Here is a 23097-nt window from a genome sequence, read left to right as displayed (position 1 = left end):
CTTTCCTAGGAAAGCAGAATATTATTTATTGGGAATAACGGATCAGGATATCCATTTGGGTAATAATGATGATATCATATTTACATACTTAACAACTGCAGCCAGAATTAGTTTTGCCAAAAGATGGAAGTTAAAGGAAACACCAACTATGGGAGAATGGCTGCAAAAAGTGAAAGAGATAAAGGATATGGACAAACTAACTTTTTTACTAAAAAAAACACGGGGACCCCGATAAGATTTACAGATTGGTCGAAAGTGGAAGAATATGTAAGAAAAAGAAATTAAAGGTTAAACAATGAAGAAGAAGAAGGATGAATCATCTCTGTGACACTTGTTGCAAGTGTATAGTAAGGTAAAGAAGGAATGACTAAGCTAATAAATAAGGACAATATCCCTCCCTTTTGGTAGGGTTCGTTCTTTACTTCAGATAAAGAGGTTAATTCAATATAGTTTCTATTGTATTACCCTCACTCAACTATATGGACTGGAAACCGCTATGGCGAAGATGGAAGTCTTTTTTATATTTTTATACTTTTTTTTTCTCTTTTTAAATTTTTTTTTATTTTTTCTTTGAAATTTTACTTTTTCTTCTTCTTACTTTTTCTCTTTTTTACTCCTTTTTTTCTTCACTTTCTGTCAAAATTATTGTTCTCACTCTTTCGTTGTTATCTCTTTATTATACACTCCAATAAAAATATATACAAAAAAAAAAAGATGTAGAGAAGATTTCAAATCAAACTTTTTTATGTGTTGTCGAAGGCTTTCATGGCCGGGATCACAGGGTTGTTGTATGTTTTCTGGGCTGTATGGCGATGTTCCAGAACACTCCAACAACTACAGTAGAGTCTCACTTATCCAACATAACAGATTGATCAAGAGTCAAGGACTTCCTAGAAAAACAATTAACACCATTAATTATAGAATCAATATGAGAAGTCAGTAAGATGATGATACAGTAGAGTCTCACTTATCCAACATAAATGGGCCGGTAGAACTTTGGATAAGCGAATATCTTCTTCAATGTAAATATGCTTATGTATCCTTTTAATAATAATAGAGTAAAATAATACATGCAATAATAATAATAATAAATACAGGAAAATTATACAAGTAATAAATAGAGTAAAATAATAAATGTATTAATAATAATAATAATAATAATAATAATAATAATAATAATAATAGAGTAAAATAAATGTATTACAGTAGAGTCTCATTTATCCAACATATACGGGCCGGCAGAACATTGGCTAAGCAAATATGTTGGATAATAAGGAGGGATTAAGGAAAAGCCTGTTAAACATCAAATTAGGTTATGATTTTACAAATTAAGCACCAAAACATCATGTTATACAACAAATTTGACAGAAAAAGAAGTTCAATACGCAGTAATGCTATGTAGTAATTACTGTATTTACGAATTTAGCACCAAAATATCATGATGTACAGTAGAGTCTCACTTATCCAAGCCTCTGGATTATCCAAGCCGTTTTTGTAGTCAATGTTTTCAATATATCGTGATATTTTGGTGCTAAATTCGTAAATACAGTAATTACAACATAACATTACTGCGTATTGAACTACTTTTTCTGTCAAATTTGTTGTATAACTTGATGTTTTGGTGCTTAATTTGTAAAATCATAACCTAATTTGATGTTTAATAGGCTTTTCCTTAATCCCTCCTTATTATCCAAGATATTCGCTTATCCAAGCTTCTGCCGGCCCGTTTTGCTTGGATAAGTGAGACTCTACTGTATTGAAAACATTGACCACAAAAATGCGTTGGATAATTCAGAACGTTGGATAAGCGAGTGTTGGATAAGTGAGACTCCACTGTATGTCAGACTACACAGAGAAGCCACTGAAATCCACAAGCATGTGGACAACTTCAACAGAAAGAAAGAAACCATGAAAATGAACAAAAATCTGGCTACCAGTATTTAAAAAGACTCAAAAATAAGAAGCAACATTCTGACAACAGAGGAGTTCCAAACATGAATCAATCAGGGGCAGCTAACGACTCTGAACAAAGGATTACCCCAGGCAGGAAGAAGCCAGGAGATGAAGCTTTTCAATGCTAATTTAGGTGATTAATTACAACAGTCACACTGGCCTCCAACTGACAAAAGAGTTCTTCTCTCACCCTGGATTTTTCACGGATATATAAACCTTCCTTGCTTAGTTTTCCCATATACCTCACAACCTCTGGGAATGTCTGCCATAGATGTGGGCGAAACGTCAGTAAAGAATACTTCTGCAACATGGCCATACAGCACGGAAAACTCCAAAATCAGAAGAGCAAATAAGGAGTAGCACTCTGAAAACAGAATTCCAGACAGGAATCAATCAGGGCCAGCTAACGACTCTGAACAAAGGATTCCCCCAGGCCAGGATGTGAGGCTGGGAAGGCCATTTAATGCTAAGAAAGTTGATTAATTACAACATTCACACTGGCCTCCAACAGACAAAGAGTTCTTCCCCCCACCCAGGAACTTATAGAATCATAGAATCATAGAATAGTAGAGTTGGAAGAGACCTCAAAGGCCATCTAGTCCAACCCCCCGCTAAGAAGCAGGAAATCGCATTCAAAGCACCCCCGACAGATGGCCATCCAGCCTCTGCTTAAAAGCCTCCAAAGAAGGAGCCTCCACCACGGCCCGGGGGAGAGAGTTCCACTGTCGAACAGCCCTTCTCACAGTGAGGAAGTTCTTCCTGATGTTCAGGTGGAATCTCCTTTCCTGTAGTTTGAAGCCATTGTTCCGTGTCCTAGTCTCCAGGGCAGCAGAAAACAAGCTTGCTCCCTCCTCCCTATGACTTCCCCTCACATATTTGTACATGGCTATCATGTCTCCTCTCAGCCTTCTCTTCTGCAGGCTAAACATGCCCAGCTCTTTAAGCCTCTCCTCATAGGGCTTGTTCTCCAGACCCTTAATCATTTTAGTTGCCCTCCTCTGGACGCTTTCCAGCTTGTCAGCATCTCCCTTCATCTGCGGTGCCCAAAACTGGACACAGTATTCCAGGTGTGGTCTGACCAAGGCAGAATAGAGGGGGAGCATGACTTCCCTGGATCTAGACGTTATTCCCCTATTGATGCAGGCCAAAATCCCATTGGCTTTTTTAGCTGCCGCATCACATTGTAGGCTCATGTTTAACTTGTTGTCCACGAGGACTCCAAGATCTTTTTCGCACACACTGCTGTCAAGCCAGGCGTCCCCCATTCTGTATCTTTGATTTCCATTTTTTCCACAGATATATAAGCCTTCCTTGCATAGGGTTGTTGTATGTTTTCTGGGCTGTCTGGCCATGTTCTAGAAGTATTTTCTCCTGACGTTTCGCCTACATCTATGGCAGGCATCCTCAGGGGTTGTGAGGTATGGAGAAACTAAGCAAGGAAGGTTTGTGTAATAATGTGTTTTTATATTGCTATGTACTGTATGTTGTGTGTTATTGTTGTAAACCACCCCGAGTTCCTTTTGGGAGATAGGGCGGTATATAAATTAAGTTGTTGTTGTTATTATTATTATTATTATTATTATTGTTGTTGTTGTTATATATCTGTGGAAAGTCCAGGGGGAGAGAATAACTCTTTGTCAGTTGGAGGCCAGTGTGAATGTTGTAGCTAATCACCTTAATTAGCATTGAATAGCTTCATCTCCTGACTTCTTCCTGGCTGGGGACATCCTTTGTTCAGAGTCAGCTGCCCCTGGTTGATTTGTGTCTGGAACTCCTCTGTTTTCAGAGTGTTGCTTCCTATTTACTGTTCTGATTTTTGAGTTTTTTTTAATACTGGTAGCCAGATTTTGTTCATTTTCATGGTTTCCTCCTGTCTGTTGAAGTTGTCCACATGCTTGTGAATTTCAATGGCTTCTCTGTGTAACTCTCTAACAAGAGAGTTCTTCTCTCACCCTGGACTTTCCACAGATATATATAAACCTTCCTTGCTTAGTTTCTCCATACGTCACAACCTCTGAGGATGCCTGCCATAGATGTGGGCGAAACGTCAGGAGAGAATACTTTTGGAACATGGCCATACAGCCCGGAAAACATACAACAACCCCAAACTCTTTTAACTGGTATATGAAGACATTCTAAACCCTCCTGTCCGCAAATGTGGAGGGGCAGCTGCATTTGCATGCGTGGTTTTTCACAAAACACAACATTGCAAAAGCTACCTCCCAGTGAGTGAAGAAGCTGAAACAGGGGTCTTGGCACCGCTGTGGGCTCTTGTCCCATATTAGCCCAGCTCTTTACCGAGATGCTCCAAAGCCTGGGGTTTTCGTGGGGACAAAAGCTCCCAGAGAGCTCTCCAGCGGGCAGGAAACGGGGGGCACCCGTCCCCATTCAGGGTCAGTCACCCAGCAAAAAGCCCAGGGCAGAATCTAATCCCCCCCAGTTACCCAGGGAGATTAACCATTCTGTGCAGTTTATTGTGACAGAAATTGTCTGTGTTAGTGACAAGGCGAATTGAACCCAAAAGGCCCTTGGAGCCACCAATGCTTGGGGGCATTTTTCCCTTTTCAACAAAAAGGCAAAGCAAGAGAACACTGTCATCTTTTGAGTGCTTCTGAATCCCCCGGAGAGAGATGTTCTGCTTCTAGATTCAAGCCCTGCAGAGGAACCAAGAACACAGAAATGCTGGACCACTCCAACAACGATCATGTCAGACTACACAGAGAAGCCACTGAAATCCACAAGCATGTGGACAACTTCAACAGAAAGGAAGAAACCATGAAAATAAACAAAATCTGGCTACCAGTATTAAAAAACTAAAAAAATCAGAACAGTAAATAGGAAGCAACACTCTGAAAACAGAGGAGTTCCAGACACAAATCAACCAGGGGCAGCTAACGACTCTGAACAAAGGATGTCCCCAGGCAGGAAGAAGTCAGGAGATGAAGCTATTCAATGCTAATTAAGGCGATTGGCTACAACATTCACACTGGCCTCCAACTGACAAAGAGTTCTTCTCTCACCCTGGACTTTCCACAGATATATAATAATAATAATAATAATAATAATAATAATAATAATAATAATAATAATAACAACAACAACAACAACAACAACTTAATTTATATACCACCCTATCTCCCAAAAGGAACTCAGGGTGGTTTACAACAATAGCACACAACATACAGTACATAGCAATATAAAAACACATTATTACACAAACCTTCCTTGCTGAGTTTCTCCATACCTCCCAACCTCCGAGGATACCTGCCATAGATGTGGGCGAAACGTCAGGAGAGAATACTTCTGGAACATGGCCACACAGCCCGAAAAACATACAACAACCCTGTGATCCCGGCCATGAAAGCCTTCGACAACACATTGAACCAAGAATAATCGTTGTCCAAGGCCAGGGAAGCCAGGACTATCGAGATCAGGGGTGTCAAACCTGTTAGTGTGTGTTTATGTTATTAGATTGAAATGTTATATCAAGTTAAGCTGTTGGGTGTTTGCAACTGTGTGTTTTTGGCAAAGCATTCTAGCAGCGCATGGGTTAAGCACAATTGATTGATTGCCCACAGGACCGATAGGTCAGGGCTTCCATTTTGAACTGACTGCCCGGGCTGTGGCGCAGGCTGGTAAACAGCTGCTGCAATAAATCACTCTGACCATGAGGTCATGAGTTCGAGGCCAGCCCGTGGCGGGGTGAGCACCCGTCTGTTGGAAGCAAGACAAATGGGGTTTATTTGTCTCTGGAATAATGTTCAGGGTGGGAGAAAAAGCTCTTGTCTGTTGGGAAGCAGGCATGGATGTTGTAATTAATCACCTTGATTAGCATTTAATGGCCCTGTGGCTTCCTCTTGCCTGGGAGAATCTTTTTTTGGGAGGTGTTAGCTGTCCCTGGTTGCTTCCTGTCTGGATTTCCCCTGTTTTCAGAGTGTTGTTCTTTATTTAGGTTTTTCCTTAATCCCTCCTTATTATCCAACATTGGGCTGTGGCACAGGCTGGTAAGCAGCTGCTGCAATAAATCACTCTGACCAAGAGGTCATGAGTTCGAGGCCAGCCCGTGGCGGGGTGAGCACCCGTCAATTAAAAATAAAATATAGCCCCTGCTCGTTGCTGGCCTAGCAACCCGAAAGATAGTTGCATCTATCAAGTAGGAAATAAGGTACCACTTATAAAAGTGGGGAGGCAAGTTTAACTAATTTACAACGTTGGAATGAGGAAGTGCTGTCAGAGTGGATGATGAAGCAGCTGCTCCGCCCTGTGGCCAGAATCGAACATCCCCTCAGGAGAAGGTTAAATTGCCTCTGCATCTGTCTGACTCTGTCTCGGTTCTATGTGTATATGGGCATTGAGTGGTTGCCCTATATATGTATATAATGTGATCCGCCCTGAATCCCCTTCAGGGTGAGAAGGGCGGAATATAAATACTGTAAATAATAATAATAAATAACTCAGGAATGCGGGAGGTGCTAGCTTGTAGAGATAACAGTCCAGCCCAGCCAAGAAGAAGCGCCATGTCTCCAGAGAGTTATGGTACTTAGTAACTCTATATATATGTAAAATAAAGTATTTAGACCTGCTGGGATCAGCAGTAAATAACAACTCAGCTGTAGTTAGTGCCACTTTTGCTGCTGCATCAGGTGGTCCTTCGGGTGAGCGGAGAAGAGAAACTGACTCACCAAGTCAGTCAGAGTGACGGAGGAGAGATTCAACTACCTAGCCCATCATGCACACACCACCCTGACAAAACCCATCTTCAGCGAGTGTTATGATTGAGCCTCATGGCTCTGCTACTGGCAGACGTGGGCGTAAGACTCCTCGAGAGTCAGATACTCTCGAGGAGCGAGAAAGAAAGAGGCTGCGAGATATCTTTGCAGAACCATCTGACGAAGAGTCTTTTGAGGGGTTTACAGAGAGAATGGAGGAAGAGCTGGTTAGCTCAGAAGAGGATGAGATGGATTGGACTCGGGTAAGGGAGGAATTGGGTGCCACTGGCAATGATGGGATGGAAGATGATTGGGGACCTTCAGGACTAGACCCATGGACAAGCTGGAGGGATGGGACGGGATCCACAGCTGGGGATGCTGTGGGGCGTAGTCAGAGGTGTTCCAGTTCTGATGAGGAAAGTGATGAGGAAACGCCCGGGTTAAGGAGAACAGCTGATAGTGATGAGGAATTGTAACTGGCATAAAATGGGGCTTGGGAGCAATAGCAAATTGCGTTGGGCAAGGTAATCTGGACAAACGCTTGGGATCTGTGTGGGACGTTTTCCTGAAGACGGGTGTGTTTCGTGTGCTGATTACGTAAGTTGTTTTGGAATTTGGGTTCAGACGGCGGGAGGAATTGTGTGGGCTTTTGTTTGTGCAAACCTCTGCTTAATCTCAATAGCTTTGACCTTCCGTCGTCTTCTTGACGGACGCCATCTGCTACTCTGGATTTACGGACTGAACTGACTACGGGCTCGGATTCTCCTACTGGACTTGGAAAACTGCAAACGTCTGCTTCTGCCTATCGACCTTCGGAAAGAACTGGGACTACTCTACTGCTTCAATCCTCGGCTGTTGTGTTTGTATTGGAAATTTGCCTGCTGTGTGTAGGAGTGACTTCTAAGTTACTCAAAACATAGTGCTGGCAGCAGAGAGGCATCTGCTGCCAATTAGTTACATTCTTTTGAACTCTTTGTTTCCCAGCTTCTGTTTTGTTTGTTCCCAAGCTGAAGCAAGCTGTTTTGATTTTACCCGGATTAAACTCCGGTTTAATCCGGTTTATCTTTTGAACGTTTTTCTTGCCCCTTTTTGCTTTTTGAGGCTAATATTGCCTAGCCCTTGTCTTTTACGGGCATTTTGAGTTCTGTAAATCCAATAAACTCTGTTATCTTTGATCTTGTGGCGTTCTGTCCTTGACAGCGAGGGTCACATCACCTTTCAAAGGGCCATTGAATCCGTGGATGGAAAATCAATGGATACTGGGGTCAATGTTATATATATTTTATGTAGTGGTCAGTGGTCTTTAGTTTTTACCCAATTTCGTTCCGACCGTTTATCTACACAAAACGAATGACGACATTTTCGTAGGAAACACGAGGTGACACGAAAACAGTCATCGTGCTTGCTTTCGTTTTCCTTTCATTTCGGCCCCGTAACAATAAGCAGATACTGATAGAGGGCTGCTTTCCCATTACAGCTGATGTGTACCAATAGGTGTCAATAATAATATTAATATAAAAACAGATACAGTAGAGTCTCACTTATCCAAGCTAAACGGGCCGGCAGAAGCTTGGATAAGCGAATATCTTGGATGATAAGGAGGGATTAAGGCAAAGCCTATTAAACCTCAAATTAGGTTATGATTTTACAAATTAAGCACCAAAACATCATGTTAGACAACAAATTTGACAGAAAAAGTAGTTCAACATGCAGTAATGTTATGTTGTAATTACTGTATTTACGAATTTAGCATCAAAATATCACGATATATTGAAAACATTGACTACAAAAATGGCTTGGATAATCCAGAGGCTTGGATAAGCGAGGCTTGGATAAGTGAGACTCTACTGTACATGTATTATTTTATTCTATTATTATTAAAAGGATACATAAGCACATTTACATTGAAGAAGATGAGAATAATGATTTGATCCAAGTTGGACAGTCTTATCTTAAATTTGAGCTTTATGTAAATATTCAAAAACATTTAACCTACTGATGCCTCAATTAATGTGATTTGATTGGTATCTATTTTTATTTCTGAAATGTACCACCCTCGGCTTATACTGGAGTCAATGTTTTCCCAGTTGTTTTGTGGTAAAATTTGGTGCCTCGGCTTATATTCGTGTCGGCTTATACTCGAGTATATACGGTAAATAAAAATATCATAGCCCCATGAATTTCATACGGTTTTTGTAGGCAAGAATACCCAAGAGCTGGTTTTGCCATTTGCTCCCTCTGAAGCATACTTGTAGTAAGGGGTCAAATAATGTTGTCCGTTGGGCTTTAAGTTGTAGAAAGAGAGCTGGAGATGGGAAAAGCTGCCCCAGTGGCCCCACCTGAAGTCAAGCCATGGGTGGACTAATGGCAGCCATATGTGCCCCTCGCCGAAGCCGCCACGGTGACCTTGCCCTCTTAATTGGGAGTCGATCTGACAGGCCTAATCCCTTCACCGTCCATTAATTCCGTTTGGGGAGCTCTTGGGGGGTTCGGAGACGTGGGTCGGGGTCAGAGTTGAGGCCGGCTCTCGGTAGCAGCACATTTCTCACCATCCTCCAAAGAGCCGAAATCTTTGTCCTTCCCACCGCCCGGCCAATCTCAAACCCAAGTAGAACTGACAGGCTGTTTGGCAAACATTTAAACCCAGGAAGCTTTAATAGCTCTTGCAAAATTATTAAATAAACATTTCCATCTAAGTTGGGAAAAGGTGGGCTAAGGAAACACCATCTCGGAGAGGTAGGGAAGGGTTAACCCTCCTGCCAACCACCCTTTAATAAGGAGAGAAATACCACCGGTCTTCGCCCCTGCGTAGTGTTAATTTTGGACGACAGACCAACACAAATGTTTAGTCTGATATTAACATTTGGTTAAGGTCAAGGCAGCTTTCAGCAGGGACACCCGTGTGTGCCTCTCCCTTCCATTTCTGTTTTCACTAAACAGACTTATTAAATTCAGAAGGAGGCCTGTGTCAACGAACTGTGGTTTTTTCCGTACTCGGATACTATCAAGCAGACTTGGAAAGTATTCCCCATTTTCTTTTATGTTGACTGTTTTGGTATCATTCAACAACAAAACCACAACTCAACCAAACTCTGTTGATTCTTACAGTAGATCCAGGGAACTTGGGGCACTTGAAATATTGTTGGATGGCAGTTTTTAGACGCCATGCAGATGCCCGGGCTGTGGCGCAGGCTGGAGAGCAAGCCAGCTGCAACCAGCTGCAATGAATCACTCTGACCAGGAGGTCATGAGTTCGAGGCCCGCTCGGAGCCTATGTTTGTCTTGTCTTTGTTCTATGTTAAAAGGCATTGAATGTTTGCCTATATGTGTAATGTGATCCGCCCTGAGTCCCCTTCGGGGTGAGAAGGGCGGAATATAAATGCTGTAAATAAATAAATAAATAAATAAATGCTTTCTCATTGGCCATTGTGGCTACGACCAGTAATAGGAATTACTGTATATACTCGAGTATATTACTGTATATACTCTAGTTGTTCAGGTCTTTTTTTAAGACTGAAAAAGTCCCCCTCGGCTTATACTTAGGTGAGGGTCCTGGTTGGCTTATATTTGGGTCAGCTTATACTCAAGAATATATGGTACATTTATTATTGCTATATACTCGAGTATAAGCCTTGTTTTTCAGGCCTTTTTTTAAGACTGAAAAAGCCCCCCTCGGCTTATACTCGGGTGAGGGTCCTGGTTGGCTTATATTTGGGTCAGCTTATACTCGAGAATATACGGTACATTTATTATTACTGTATATACTCGAGTATAAGCCTAGTTTTTCAGCCCTTTTTTTAAGACTGAAAAAGCCCCCCTCGGCTTATACTTAGGTGAGGGTCCTGGTTGGCTTATATTTGGGTCAGCTTATACTCGAGAATATATGGTACATTTATTATTACTGTATATACTCGAGTATAAGCCTAGTTTTTCAGCCCTTTTTTTAAGACTGAAAAAGCCCCACTCGGCTTATACTCGGGTGAGGGTCCTGGTTGGCTTATATTTGGGTCAGCCTATATTCAAGAATATATGGTACATTTATTATTTTTCTCTATTATTATTGGTATTATTACATTTATTATTTTTCTCTATTATTGTTGCTGCTATTACATTTATTTTACTCTATTTTTATTAATAATAATACATTTAATATTTCACTCTGATCTTATTATTATTATTGCATTTATTATTTTACTCTATTTATTATTACAGTAGAGTCTCACTTATCCAAGCTAAACGGGCCAGCAGAAGTTTGGATAAGCGAATATCTTGGGTAATAAGGAGGTATTAAGGAAAAGCCTATTAAACATCAAATTAGGTTATTATTTTACAAATTAAGCACCAAAACATGTTTTACAACAAATTTGACAGAAAAAGCAGTTCAATATGCAGTAATGTTATGTTGTAATTACTGTATTTACGAATTTAGCACCAAAATATCACGATATATTGAAAACATTGACTACAAAAATGGCTTGGATAATCCAGAAACTTGGATAAGTGAGGCTTGGATAAGTGAGACTCTACTGTACTTGTATTATTTTCCTGTATTATTTATTATTTATTATTATTATTATTATTATTATTATTATTATTATTATTATTATTATTTTATTATGACACAGCAAACAAGATAGATATGCTAGATTTCATATCACAAAATCACAAGTCAAACACTTCCCAAGTGTCTAGGACTGTGTGATGTATTTTCGGATGATGTGTGCAGATCCCAGCAGGGTGGCCTTTTGCAGTTGGCAGATCGTAATTTTGTCAATGTCTATTGTTTCCAAATGCCGGCTGAGATCTTTTGGCACGGCACCGTGTGCCCATCACCACCAGGACCACCTGCACTGGTTGTTGCCAGAGTCTTTGAAGTTCAATCTGGAGGTCCTGATAGCGGCTGAGTTATTATTATTATTATTATAATTATTATTATTATTACATGTATTATTTTACTCTATTATTATTAAAAGGATACATAAGCACATTTACATTGAAGAAGATGAGAATAATGATTTGATCCGAGTTGGACAGTCTTATCTTAAATTTGAGCTTTATGTAAATATTCCAAAACATTTAACCTACGGGTGCCTCAATTAATGTAATTTTATTGATATCTAATTTTATTTCTGAAATTTACCACTCTTGGCTTATACTGGAGTCAATGTTTTCCCAGTTTTTTGGTGGTAAAATTAGGTGTCTCGGCTTATATTCGGGTTGGCTTATATTAGAGTATATACGGTAACTAATTAACTAATGGCCATGTTCCAGAAAAATTATCTCCTGACATTTTGCCCACATCTGGGCAGGCATCCTCAGGGGTTGTGAGGTCTGTTGGAAACTAGGCAAGTGGGGTTTATATATCTGTGGGATGTTCAGGTTGGGAGAAAGAACTCTTGTCTGTTGGAAGCAAATGTGAATGTTGCAATTGGCCACCTTGATTATCATTGAATGGCTGTGCAGCTTCAAAGCCTGGATGCTTCCTGCCTGGGGGAATCCTTTGTTGGGCGGAGATTAGTTGGCCCTGATAGTTTCCTGTCTGGAATTCCCCTTTTTTTCTGAATGTTCTTTATTTACTGTCCTGATTTTGGAGTTTTTTAAATACTGGTATCCAGATTTTGTTCATTTTCATGGTTTCCTCCTTTCTGTTGAAATTGTCCACATACTTGTGGATTTCAGTGGCTTCTCTGTGTAGTCTGACATGATAGTTGTCAGAGCGCTCAAGCATTTCTGTATTCTCAAATAATATGCTGTATCTAATGGTTAAGTCTTTAAGGTGCCAAACATTATTATCCAAACTTGGCTGGCACCTTAAAGACTTAACCATTCGATATAACATCTCTGTTATACAGTCAAAAAAAGCAAGACGGAAGCAACAAAGAATGGTGTTTGTTTATTTATTAATTTGGATTCTGGTAGCCGGTGGGCAAGGGAGGATGGTCTATAAATTTTCCCAAAAAAAGGCATTGCATATAGACAGGAAAGGAGATTCCACCTGAACATTAGGAAGAACATCCTGACTGTAAGGAGAGCCGTTCAGCAGTGGAACTCTCTGCCCCAGAGTGTGGTGGAGGCTACTTCTTTGGAGACTTTGAAACAGAGGCTGGATGGCCATCTGTCAGGGGTGCTTTGAATGCGATTTTGAGTCTTCTCTGCCAAACTAGAACTCCCACAATGGACTCAAACTCTGTAAAACAACAACTCTCATTCTTCCATAGCATTGAGCTATGGCAGTTCAAGTGGTGTCAAACTGTATTAACTCTACAGTGTAGACGCGGACTTACTCCTTTATATGGCCTCAGTGGCATCATCAAATAAACAAATTTAATTGACTTCATAACAGTTATGACATCATACCATAATTAAAAACCGGAGAAGCCAGAACTTAGCGGTGGGAAATAGTCAATGATGGACCCAAGCCCAGGAGAACCAACAAAACCAGGTGGTGGAAAAGTAGATGTTCAGAAATTGGGATATATATTTTTTTGAAGGGAACATTTCCACACTGCTGAAATTGTGGGTTTCTAACCAAAAAAATCAGAGAAGATTCACATAAAAGCTTAATATGCTGTGTTCATAACCCCAAGCCTGTCTACATAAGTAGTGAGAAAGCTGGAAGACAGATAGAAAAAAAGATGGACAACATCCATGATGACAGAAGAAGACAACAATGTTGGTGAGCCATCAAGTCAAAGTCTGTGCAAGTTCAGAACCAGCAGGGAAAAAAATACAGCACGACAACAACAATGACAACGAAACAGAAGTCCCAGCGCTTGAGCCCAGCGGATCATTTGAAAACCGACTGAAACATTGGGCACTCCGGGCTCTTCATCTTCTTCATGAACTTCTTGAACTCCTTGTTCTTCTTGTCCCACTTGTGGATGGCCGTCAGCAGGTACTGGGTCTTCACCTTGCGCCCCATGATGAGGAAGTGGTTGTTGAGGTTGTCCAGCTGGTGGCAAGGGCAGTCCGCCCCATTCTTCAAGTACAGCACCAGCTTCTTGAGGTCTTTCTTCTTGATGGTGCCCAGCTTCAAGGGCTTCTTCTTCTTGGGGACGATCTTCTTGTCCCCGTTTTCCTTTTTCACCTCTTTGATCTTCATCTTTAAAGCTGGAAGTTGGAAGAGAGGAGAGTCATGTTAATCTCTTATGAGGAAAATAGGTGGCACACAAAGAACTAGAGAAATAAAGATAAACAACACCAAACAAAAACAAATAAATCACAACTCCCATATCCATGTAGCAGGGCTGTGCAAAAAATCATAAGAGTGTCGAAAGTCGTAAGAGATATGCTAAATCCGTACTTACAACCCGCATTACAAAGCCCTCCATACAAACAAATGAAAATATCCAGTACGCAGTATTATAGTACTTACCGTGTTTCCCCGAAAATAAGACAGTGTCTTATATTAATTTTTGCTCCCAAAGATGTGCTAGGTCTTATTTTCAGGGGATGTCGTATTTTTCCATGAAGAAGAATTCACTTTTATTGTTGAACAAAAAAAATGAACATTTATTATATACTGTACAGTCGATATCATCACAAACCAGCATAACCAGACAAACTGTGAATCCTAGCAAGAATTTCTTATTACTACCATTATTTCCATGTATATGGTACACACATTTACCGATCCTGCATGCTCTGGGGTTCTGTTCATTGGGCATGCTTCCAAACACAAACTTTGCTAGGTCTTACTTTCAGGGGAGGCCTTATATTTAGCAATTCAGCAAAACCTCTACTAGGTCTTATTTTCTGGGGATGTCTTATTTTTGGGGAAACAGGGTATATACTCGAATATAAGCTGAGGCATCTAATTTTACCACAAAAAAACGGGGAAATCATTGACTCACGTATAAGCCGAGAGTGGTAAATTTCAGAAATAAAACTAGATACCAAAAAAATTACATTAACTGAGGCATCCGTAGGTTAAATGTTTTTGAATATTTACATCAAGCTCTAATTTACATCAAGCTCTAATTTAGAGCTTTATATAAATACTAGCTGTACCCTGCCACACGTTGCTGTGGCCCATTGGAATTGCACTGAATAGCTCCGGTTTTTGGGGTTTTTTAGGTCCTGTGGAGGTTTGTGATGTGATATTTTGTGGTTTCAACCTCGAGGCGTGGATGATGGATTGTGTTGTGAAATTTCGAGGTTGGGGGGTGTTTAGTTTTGTTGTTTTGCTCGGTGCCAGGTTTCCATCGCTCTTTTATATATATAGATTCAAAAACATTTAACCGTCGGATGCCTCAATTAATGTAATGTTATTGGTATCTATTTTTATTTCTGAAATTTACCACCCTCGGCTTATACTGGAGTCAATGATTTCCCAGTTTTTTGTGGTAAAATTAGATGCCTCGGCTTATATTCGGGTCAGCTTATACTCGAGTATATACAGTACATTTCTTAACTGGGTCTTAGCTACTCTAACTCTATCGTTCTAGGGTTCAAAAGAGAGGGGAAAATTTCCTAGCACACATCTCTCCTGACGAACAAGCAGAGAGGAATCTCAATACACACAACACACACCAAGATGTAAAAGTAGAAAGTCAGCAAGTTAGACAAAAGGCATGTACCTGCAAGGTATCCATTCTATAAAACCAATCGGAATGACAGCAGAAACAGAAAGGAGAGAAGAAACTGATACATTCCAACCGTCATTTAGGAGACAAGGGAAAGGGATTAGCTCTGCCTATAACTAAGCTAACTAACCACTACTCATTGAGGACTGCAGACTTGGGCAAATTCCAACAGTATATACATGCAAATATAGGTTGGTAAAGGTTTTCCCCTGACGTTAGGGTCCAGTCGTGACCGACTCTGGGGGTTGGTGCTCATCTCCATTTCTAAGCCGAAGAGCCGACATTGTCCATAGACATCTCCAAGGTCATGTGGCCGGCATGACTGCATGGAGCGCCGTTACCTTCCCGCCGGAGCAGTACCTATTAATCTACTCACATTTGCATGTTTTCGAACTGCTAGGTTGGCAGGAGCTGGGGCTAATAGCAGGTGCTCATTCCGCTCCCGGGATTTGAACCCGGGACCTTTGAGTCCACAAGTTCAGCAGCTCAGCACTTTAACACACTGTGCCACCAGAGGCCCCATGCAAATATATGTCTATGTAAATATTTGGTACTCCAAAATCCAAAACACTTCTCGTCTCAAGGATTTTGGATAAAATCACCTGTATCACTGAATGTTAGGGAGCCCGGGGTGGTGCAGTGGGTTAAACCCTTGTGCCGACAGGACTGCTGACCGAATAGTCAGGGGTTCGAATCCAGGGAATGGGGTGAACTCCTATCTATCAGCTCTAGCTCCCCATGTGGTGACAAGAGATGGCAAAATATCAAAACATCTCCCACAGGATAGCAAAATATCAAAACATCTGGGCATCCCCTGGGCAACGTCCTTGCAGATGGCCAATTCCCTCACACCAGAAGCGACTTGCAGTTTCTCAAGTCGCTGCTGACATGGAAAAAAAATATATTAGAAAAAAGATTAATCTATGCCTTATTTTTTCCCAATTTCTGTAATAATAATAATAATTATTATTATTATTATTATTATTATTATTATTATTATTATTATTATTTCCCAATTTCTGTGTATGTTTCTGAAAGGAAAAGAGGGAGACTGTACTACAATTGAAGAAGCCATGGCCCTGAGTTTGCAAGATGGTGGAGATCTCTCCTTAAAATCAAAGCCAATCTGATGACAAATAAAAAGGAACAGCAGTAAACAAGAAAAGGGCAGCAGCGATGGTCCGAGCGCCTGGGAGATCCTGCCGGCCAAGGAGCTGGGAAACATCCGCACCAAGGGCCATATGGGCTTGATCAAAACAAGGAGCCAAGTGGCAGGGAAAACACCGTTTTTTAAAAAATGTGCAACACATTGTCGTCATCTCTACCCCACAAACTGAATTTCAACACAAAGCTGCAATCAATAATCCTGAGAAAAGAGGGGATATTTTCCATTTCTGTCACATCGGATTAGTTTTCCAGACACTTGAAGGACTGGCGACGGGATTGTTCCAAATACCGAAGAGGAGATGTTGGCAAAGTTGGCACAACTTTGCCAACATCGGTATACAAAGCACCACGAATCCTAAGCAACAGAGAACCAGGCAGAATCTTTAAGACTAACGCATTTGACCATTACCAAAACTTTATCGGGTCTAAATCTCACTTTGTCAAGACGCCTGGGGAATATCACCCACAGCTTGGGTAGAAAGCGAAGTGGCCTCGTGTCCTGGCTTGAAGAGGTTGCATGTGATGAGTGGATTGTACTTCCAGTTCTCCGCCCACGACTTCAATACACAATACATTAGCGCATGTTTATTTGCCAACTCAGTGGCAGTTTTTAAAAAATTCTCTTTAAAGGAACTTAGCCATGGGTGAAGAGGAATGAGCTATACAGTATACATTGTAGAAGTCATGCAGTTTGGCATCACTATGGCTTAATGGAGCCCCGGTGGTGCAGCGAGTTAAACCTCTAAGCTGTGAACTTGCTGACCAAAATGTTGACAGTTTGAATCCAGGGAGCGGAGTGAGCTCCCGCTGTTAGCCCCAGCCTCTGCCAACCTATTTATTTATTTCCAACATTTATATCCCGCCCTTCTCACCCGAAGGGACTCAGGGCGGCTTACAATAAAACAATATCAAACAATACAAAAATCAATTAAGACTATTAAATACAATATAAAATTACAATTATATAAATTTAAAACAACATCAGATCCATTCGTCCAAAAAAACCTCATGCTGTATTCATAGGTCCATCCGTGTCGTCTTTATCATTTATTCCTTGAAAGCCTGGGCACATCGCCATGTTTTTAGGGTTCTTCTGAAGCCCAAAAGGGTTGGGACTTGTCCTAGTAGTGAAAGGACCTAGTAGTGAAGGGACCATAAGCCAGAAAATAGTAAACTTTTGCTTATGTGGCTTTGCCTTTGCATATGCTCCTCCCTTCCTGCGAGCTGGTGCCTTTCCCCAGAAAGTTCCAAGGAGAGAAGGAAGCTCAGAGGAAACAAAAGTTAGGTCATTGGTATCACTTGTGCCAAAGTAGGTGTGGAAGGTGAGGAAGACCCTCAGCCATTGGTCAATTTTAGATAAGCCAAAGGTATATATTCTTTGTTTGCTGCGACGTGCTTTTGAGGCGGCCATTTCCATGATACAGCCCTTTGGGGTATGTACAGCTGTTTGCCTTATCATAGCTGTGATAACAATAAAATACTTGTTTTATTGCTCTCTTGGAATTCTCTCCTTTACATCCTCTCCGAATGAGCTGGACGAACAAGGACAGTCCTTTACAGTAGTTCGAAAACATGCAAATGTGAGTAGATCAATAGGTACCGCTCTGATGGGAAGGTAACGGCGCTCCATGCAGCCATGCTGGCCACATGACCAAGGAGGAGTCTATGGACAATGCCGGCTCTTCGGCTTGGAAATGGAGATGAGCACCAACCCCCAGAGTTGGACACAACTGGACTTAATGTCAGGGGGAAACCTTTATCTTTGATGTCTTACTGCTATTGTAGTTTTACAAGGTCTTTAGCCTTCTCTGCCAAAGAGTGTGGGTATCTCGCCATACTGCAACTCCCATAATTCCAAAGCATTAAGCCATGGAGATCAAAGTGCAGTGATACTGCATTCATTCTGCTTGCTATGGAGTCATGGGAGCTGTAGTTTGATAAAGCACGGTTTCATTGGACAGAAGGCTAATAAAGACCCTGTGAAACTACATCTCTCTTGGCATTGACCCATGGCAATTAAAATACAGTAGTCTCACTTATCCAACATAAACGGGCCGGCAGAACGTTGGATAAGCTAATATGTTGGATAATAAGGAGAGATTAAGGAGAAGCTTATTAAACATCAAATGAGGTTATGATTTTACAAATTAAGCACCAAAACATCATGTTATACAACAGATTTGACCGAAAAAATAGTTCAATATGCAGTAATGCTACATACCCTGTTTCCCCTAAAATAAGACATCCCCAGAAAATAAGACCTAGTAGAGGTTTTGATGAATTGCTAAATATAAGGCCTCCCCCAAAAGTAAGACCTAGCAAAGTTTTTGTTTGGAAGCATGACCGCCGAACAGAACACCAGAGCATTCAGGATCGGTATTGTTCACTGTGTTGTGATGTGTTGTTCTTTTATATGCTGTTTATATTGTATTGTTCTGGGCATGGCCCCATGTAAGCCGCCCCGAGTCCTCGTTGGGGAGATGGTGGTGGGGTATAAATAAAGTTTTATTATTATTATTATTATTATTATTATTATTATTATTATTATTATTATTTGGGAGCAAAAATTAATATAAGACACTGTCTTATTTTCAGGGAAACACGGTAGTAATCACTGTATCTATGAATTTAGCACGATATATTGAAATATATCAATATTGATATATTGAATTTAATCACGATATATTGAAAACATTGACTACAAAAATGCATTGGATAATCCAGAATGTTGGATAAGCGAATGTTGGATAAGTGAGACTCTACTGTACTATCAAACTACATTAATTCTAAAGACCCCGAGTCATTGTGATTAATTATTCTGCCATCAACAGAGACCATCAAAAAGCAAACTATCGGAGGAGGACTTTGGTCTTGGAAATCTCTAGAAAAATGCCTTCACCTCTCAGCCCCATCTCACATAACACAAGTGATGGAGCGGCCTTTAATTCCAGCCACTTTTCAGCTCCGACTGGATCTTGGCTATTGCTCTCTTGTGGGTCGGCCAAAGCAAACATCATTCATTTCCAGCAAAGGAACCTCGGCTCTCTCATCGGTTTGGCACGCACTTGAGCCTCCTGTCCCAAATGAGGTTCCCAAGAGCATCAATGATGAGAACGTTTGGAACCCAACCAAACCCATTGGGATGTTGTTATCCACTCCACTTGATCCCAACCATCATATAGTCACTCCCACCATAGTTCATTATTCACCCAGAAAAAAATGTTGCACAATCCTATTTGCCAAATAATATACAGCAAGTCCCCAACGGGATGTCGTCAGCATGAGAAGAAGATGAAAAGAGTACGTGGGGAAGTGAGTGGAGCAAAGCTGTAAGCTATAGACTTGCTTGTGTTTTGCAGTCTCCTGACCACTAGCTTTCAATTCAGTCTCATTTTAGATGGATTAGGGAGCATATGGTTTTCCCTGTAATAGGCAGTAAGAGCACCTAAAGCTTCGGAGAGCTTCTGTTCAACCATTTCAGCAGTTCCTAGACTTCACAGCCGGACTGGATCCTTTCCAGTCCAGCTTCCGTGCGGGGCATGGGACAGAGACTGTATTGCTTTCCATCACGGATCATCTCCGATGCCAGCTTGACCAGGGCGGGTTGGTGCTGCTTGTGTTACTGGATCTCACAGCAGCATTTGACACAGTCGATCACAATCTTCTGACCCACCGCCTTGCCGTTGCTGGAGTCAGGGGGACAGCTTTAAATTGGCTGGCCTCCTTTCTTCACAACCGTGGACAGCGAGTGGAGAGGGGAGGCCTGGTCTCTGAGAGGTCCCCTCTACATTGTGGGGTTCCTCAGGGGGCCATTCTCTCCCCTCTGTTGTTTAACATCTATATGCGACCACTTGCTCAGCTGGTCCGAGATTTCGGGCTCGAGTGTTATCAATATACTGACGACACTCAGCATGTGTTAAAGATGGAAGGCCGACCGGATTCTGTACCCGACAATTTTCATCAGTGCCTCGAGGCCATTATTGGATGGTTGCGTTCCAGTAGGTTGAGGATGAATCCAGCAAAGACGGAGATCCTATGGCTGGGCCGACCGGGCAGTGGGGATATCCAGTTGCCAACCCTGGATGGTGAAGTGCTACGCCCGTCTTCACTGGTAAAGAGTCTGGGAGGCCTCTTGGACCCTTCATTGACGATGGAGGCCCAGGTCTCCGCCGTTACCAAAACTGCCTTTTTTCATCTTCGGCAGGCTAGACGGCTAACCCCCTATCTGTCTAGGGACAACCTGGCATCTCGAGACTGGACTACTGTAATGCCCTTTACATTGGCCTTCCTGTGTCGGTGATCCGGAAGCTCAAATTGGTGCAAAATGCAGCTGCCCGGCTCCTTGCGGGAGTCCCAATAAGATGCCACATAACACCAATCTTACTGTAGCTGCACTGGTTACCAATTGAGCACCGGATCACTTTCAAAGTGATGGTGCTTACCTTCAAGGCCTTACATGGTCCAGGGCCGATGTACCTGAGGGACCGCCTCACCCCCTACAAACCCCAGAGATCCCTCCGTTCTGAGGACCAAGACCTCTTGGAAGTCCCCAGTTTTAAGACCTTGCGTCTAACAGCAACTAGACGCAGAGCCTTTTCAGCAGTGGCGCCGTCTCTCTGGAACACCTTCCCACCTGAAGTTCGTGCCTTGTGGGACTTGTTGGCCTTCCGCAGGGCATGTAAGACACACCTGTTTCGGCAGGCTTTTGAGTTCTGTTATTGATGTTTTAAAGGGTGCTTTTAGGATGTTTTAAAGATGTTTTTAAAATGTTTTTAAATTGTTGATTTTAGCCGGTTCTTGTAAGCCGCCCCGAGCCCTAGGGGAGTGGCGGCATATAAGTTTGAAAAATAAATAAATAAATTTCAAAGCTCTCTGCTTGAGTGTTGATTACATGATCGACAACATAGATGAAACTCTCTGTCCCTTCTGGAAGTGGCAAGTCATTTGTGTAAATGTTAAACATTGATGGAGCAAGCATGCTCCCCTTTAGCTTGGGAGACATACTTGAGTATAAGCCAAGTATTTCAACCCTCTTTTAGGACTGAAAAAAAACCCTCAGCTTATACTCAGGTGAGAGTCCTGGGAGACTTATATTCAGATCAGCTTATAAACGAGTTTTTTTTTTTTTCCTTTTTCATTTCCTTTTCCTTTTATCCCCTTTCTCTTCCTTTCTCCCTCTCTCCTTCTGTCTGATTTTTACTTACTTGAATATTGTATTAATGTCACATTGTTTTAAGGTGAATGTATATATGTCTATTTGTTTGTTTGACTGTTGTGAAACTTCACTAATAAAAACCATTGAAGTGATAAACGAGTATATATGGTACATTTATTATTTTGCTCTATTATTATTGGTATTACAGTAGAGTCTCACTTATCCAACCTAAACAGGCCGGCAGAACATTGGATAAGCGAATATGTTGGATAATAAGGAGGGATTAAGGAAAAGCCTATTAAACATTAAATTAGGTTAAGAGTTTACAAATTAAGCACCAAAACATCATGTCATACAACAAATTTGACAGAAAAAGTAGTTCAATACACAGTAATGCTATGTAGTTATTACTGTATTTACGAATTTAGCACCAAAATATCACGATGCATTGAAAACATTATTACAAAAATGCGTTGGATAATCCAGAATGTTGGATAAGTGAGTGTTGGATAAGTGAGACTCTACTGTATTACATTTATTATTTTACTCTAGTAATAATTATTTATTATTTAACTCTATCATTATTATTACTATTACTTTTATTTTACTCTATTTTTATTATTATTAATACATTTATTATTTCACCTTGGTATTTATTATTTTACTCTATTTATTATTACATTTATTATTTCACTCTATTATTATTAAAAGGATACATAAGCACATTTACATTGAAGAAGACGAAAATAATGATTTGATCAGAGTTGGACAGTCTTATCTTAAATTACTGCTTTATGTAAAGATTTAAAAAAAACATTTAAACTAATGATGCCGCAAGTAATGTAATTTTATTGATATTTGTTTTCATTTATTTATTTTATTTTATTTATTTCACCCTATTAATTATTATTATTACATTTATTATTTCACTCGATTATTATTAAAAGGATACATAAGCACATTTACATTGAAGAAGATGAAAATAATAATTTGATCAGAGTTGGACAGTCTTATCTTAAATTACTGCTTTATGTAAAGGTTTAAAAAGACATTTAAACTAATGATGCCGCAATTAATGTAATTTTATTGGTATTTGTTTTTATTTATGAAATTTACCTCTCGGGTTATACAGGAGTCAATGTTTTCCCAGTTTTTCTGTGGTAAAATTAGGTGCCTCGGCTTATATTCGGGTTGGCTTATACTCAAGTATATATGATAACCCTACAATTTTGGAGATGGAAAGGGATACAGAAATCATCTATTTCAAGCTTCTGCCATGTAGGAAATATCTGACTAAAGCATTCGTGAAAGATGCACATCCAACCTCAAATTAAGAACCTCAAAGAATTGACAGGTTGTCACTTTCAAAACTATCTATTGCACTAGCAAACAGTTCTTACAGGCAACCAGTTTTCCCTACCATTGAGGTAGGATATCATTTCTGCAAAATCCATGTCTTCATATAAACCCAGTTTCGAAGGGTCCGATTTCCCAGCTGAGAGCAAAACATAACCCGAACCGTTGTGCT

At 40.8% G+C, this 23097-nt stretch overlaps 1 protein-coding gene across 1 annotated transcript in view; it reads right to left on the bottom strand.

Annotated features, from left to right (window-relative positions):
• Nucleotides 1–12545: 12545 nt before the first annotated feature.
• Nucleotides 12546–23097, bottom strand: part of sfrp1 (secreted frizzled related protein 1) — a 36726-nt gene continuing 26174 nt past the window's right edge. Inside the window, exon 4 of the mRNA XM_062960809.1 lies at nt 12546–13772. Within this exon, the coding sequence (XP_062816879.1) occupies nt 13450–13772 (323 nt within the window). The 3' untranslated portion in view covers nt 12546–13449. The remainder of the gene's footprint in view (nt 13773–23097) is intronic.

Source organism: Anolis carolinensis, unplaced genomic scaffold, assembly GCF_035594765.1.
Source record: "Anolis carolinensis isolate JA03-04 unplaced genomic scaffold, rAnoCar3.1.pri scaffold_8, whole genome shotgun sequence".
Taxonomy (NCBI): domain Eukaryota; kingdom Metazoa; phylum Chordata; class Lepidosauria; order Squamata; family Dactyloidae; genus Anolis; species Anolis carolinensis.
This window is presented reverse-complemented; position numbering and strand designations above follow the sequence as displayed.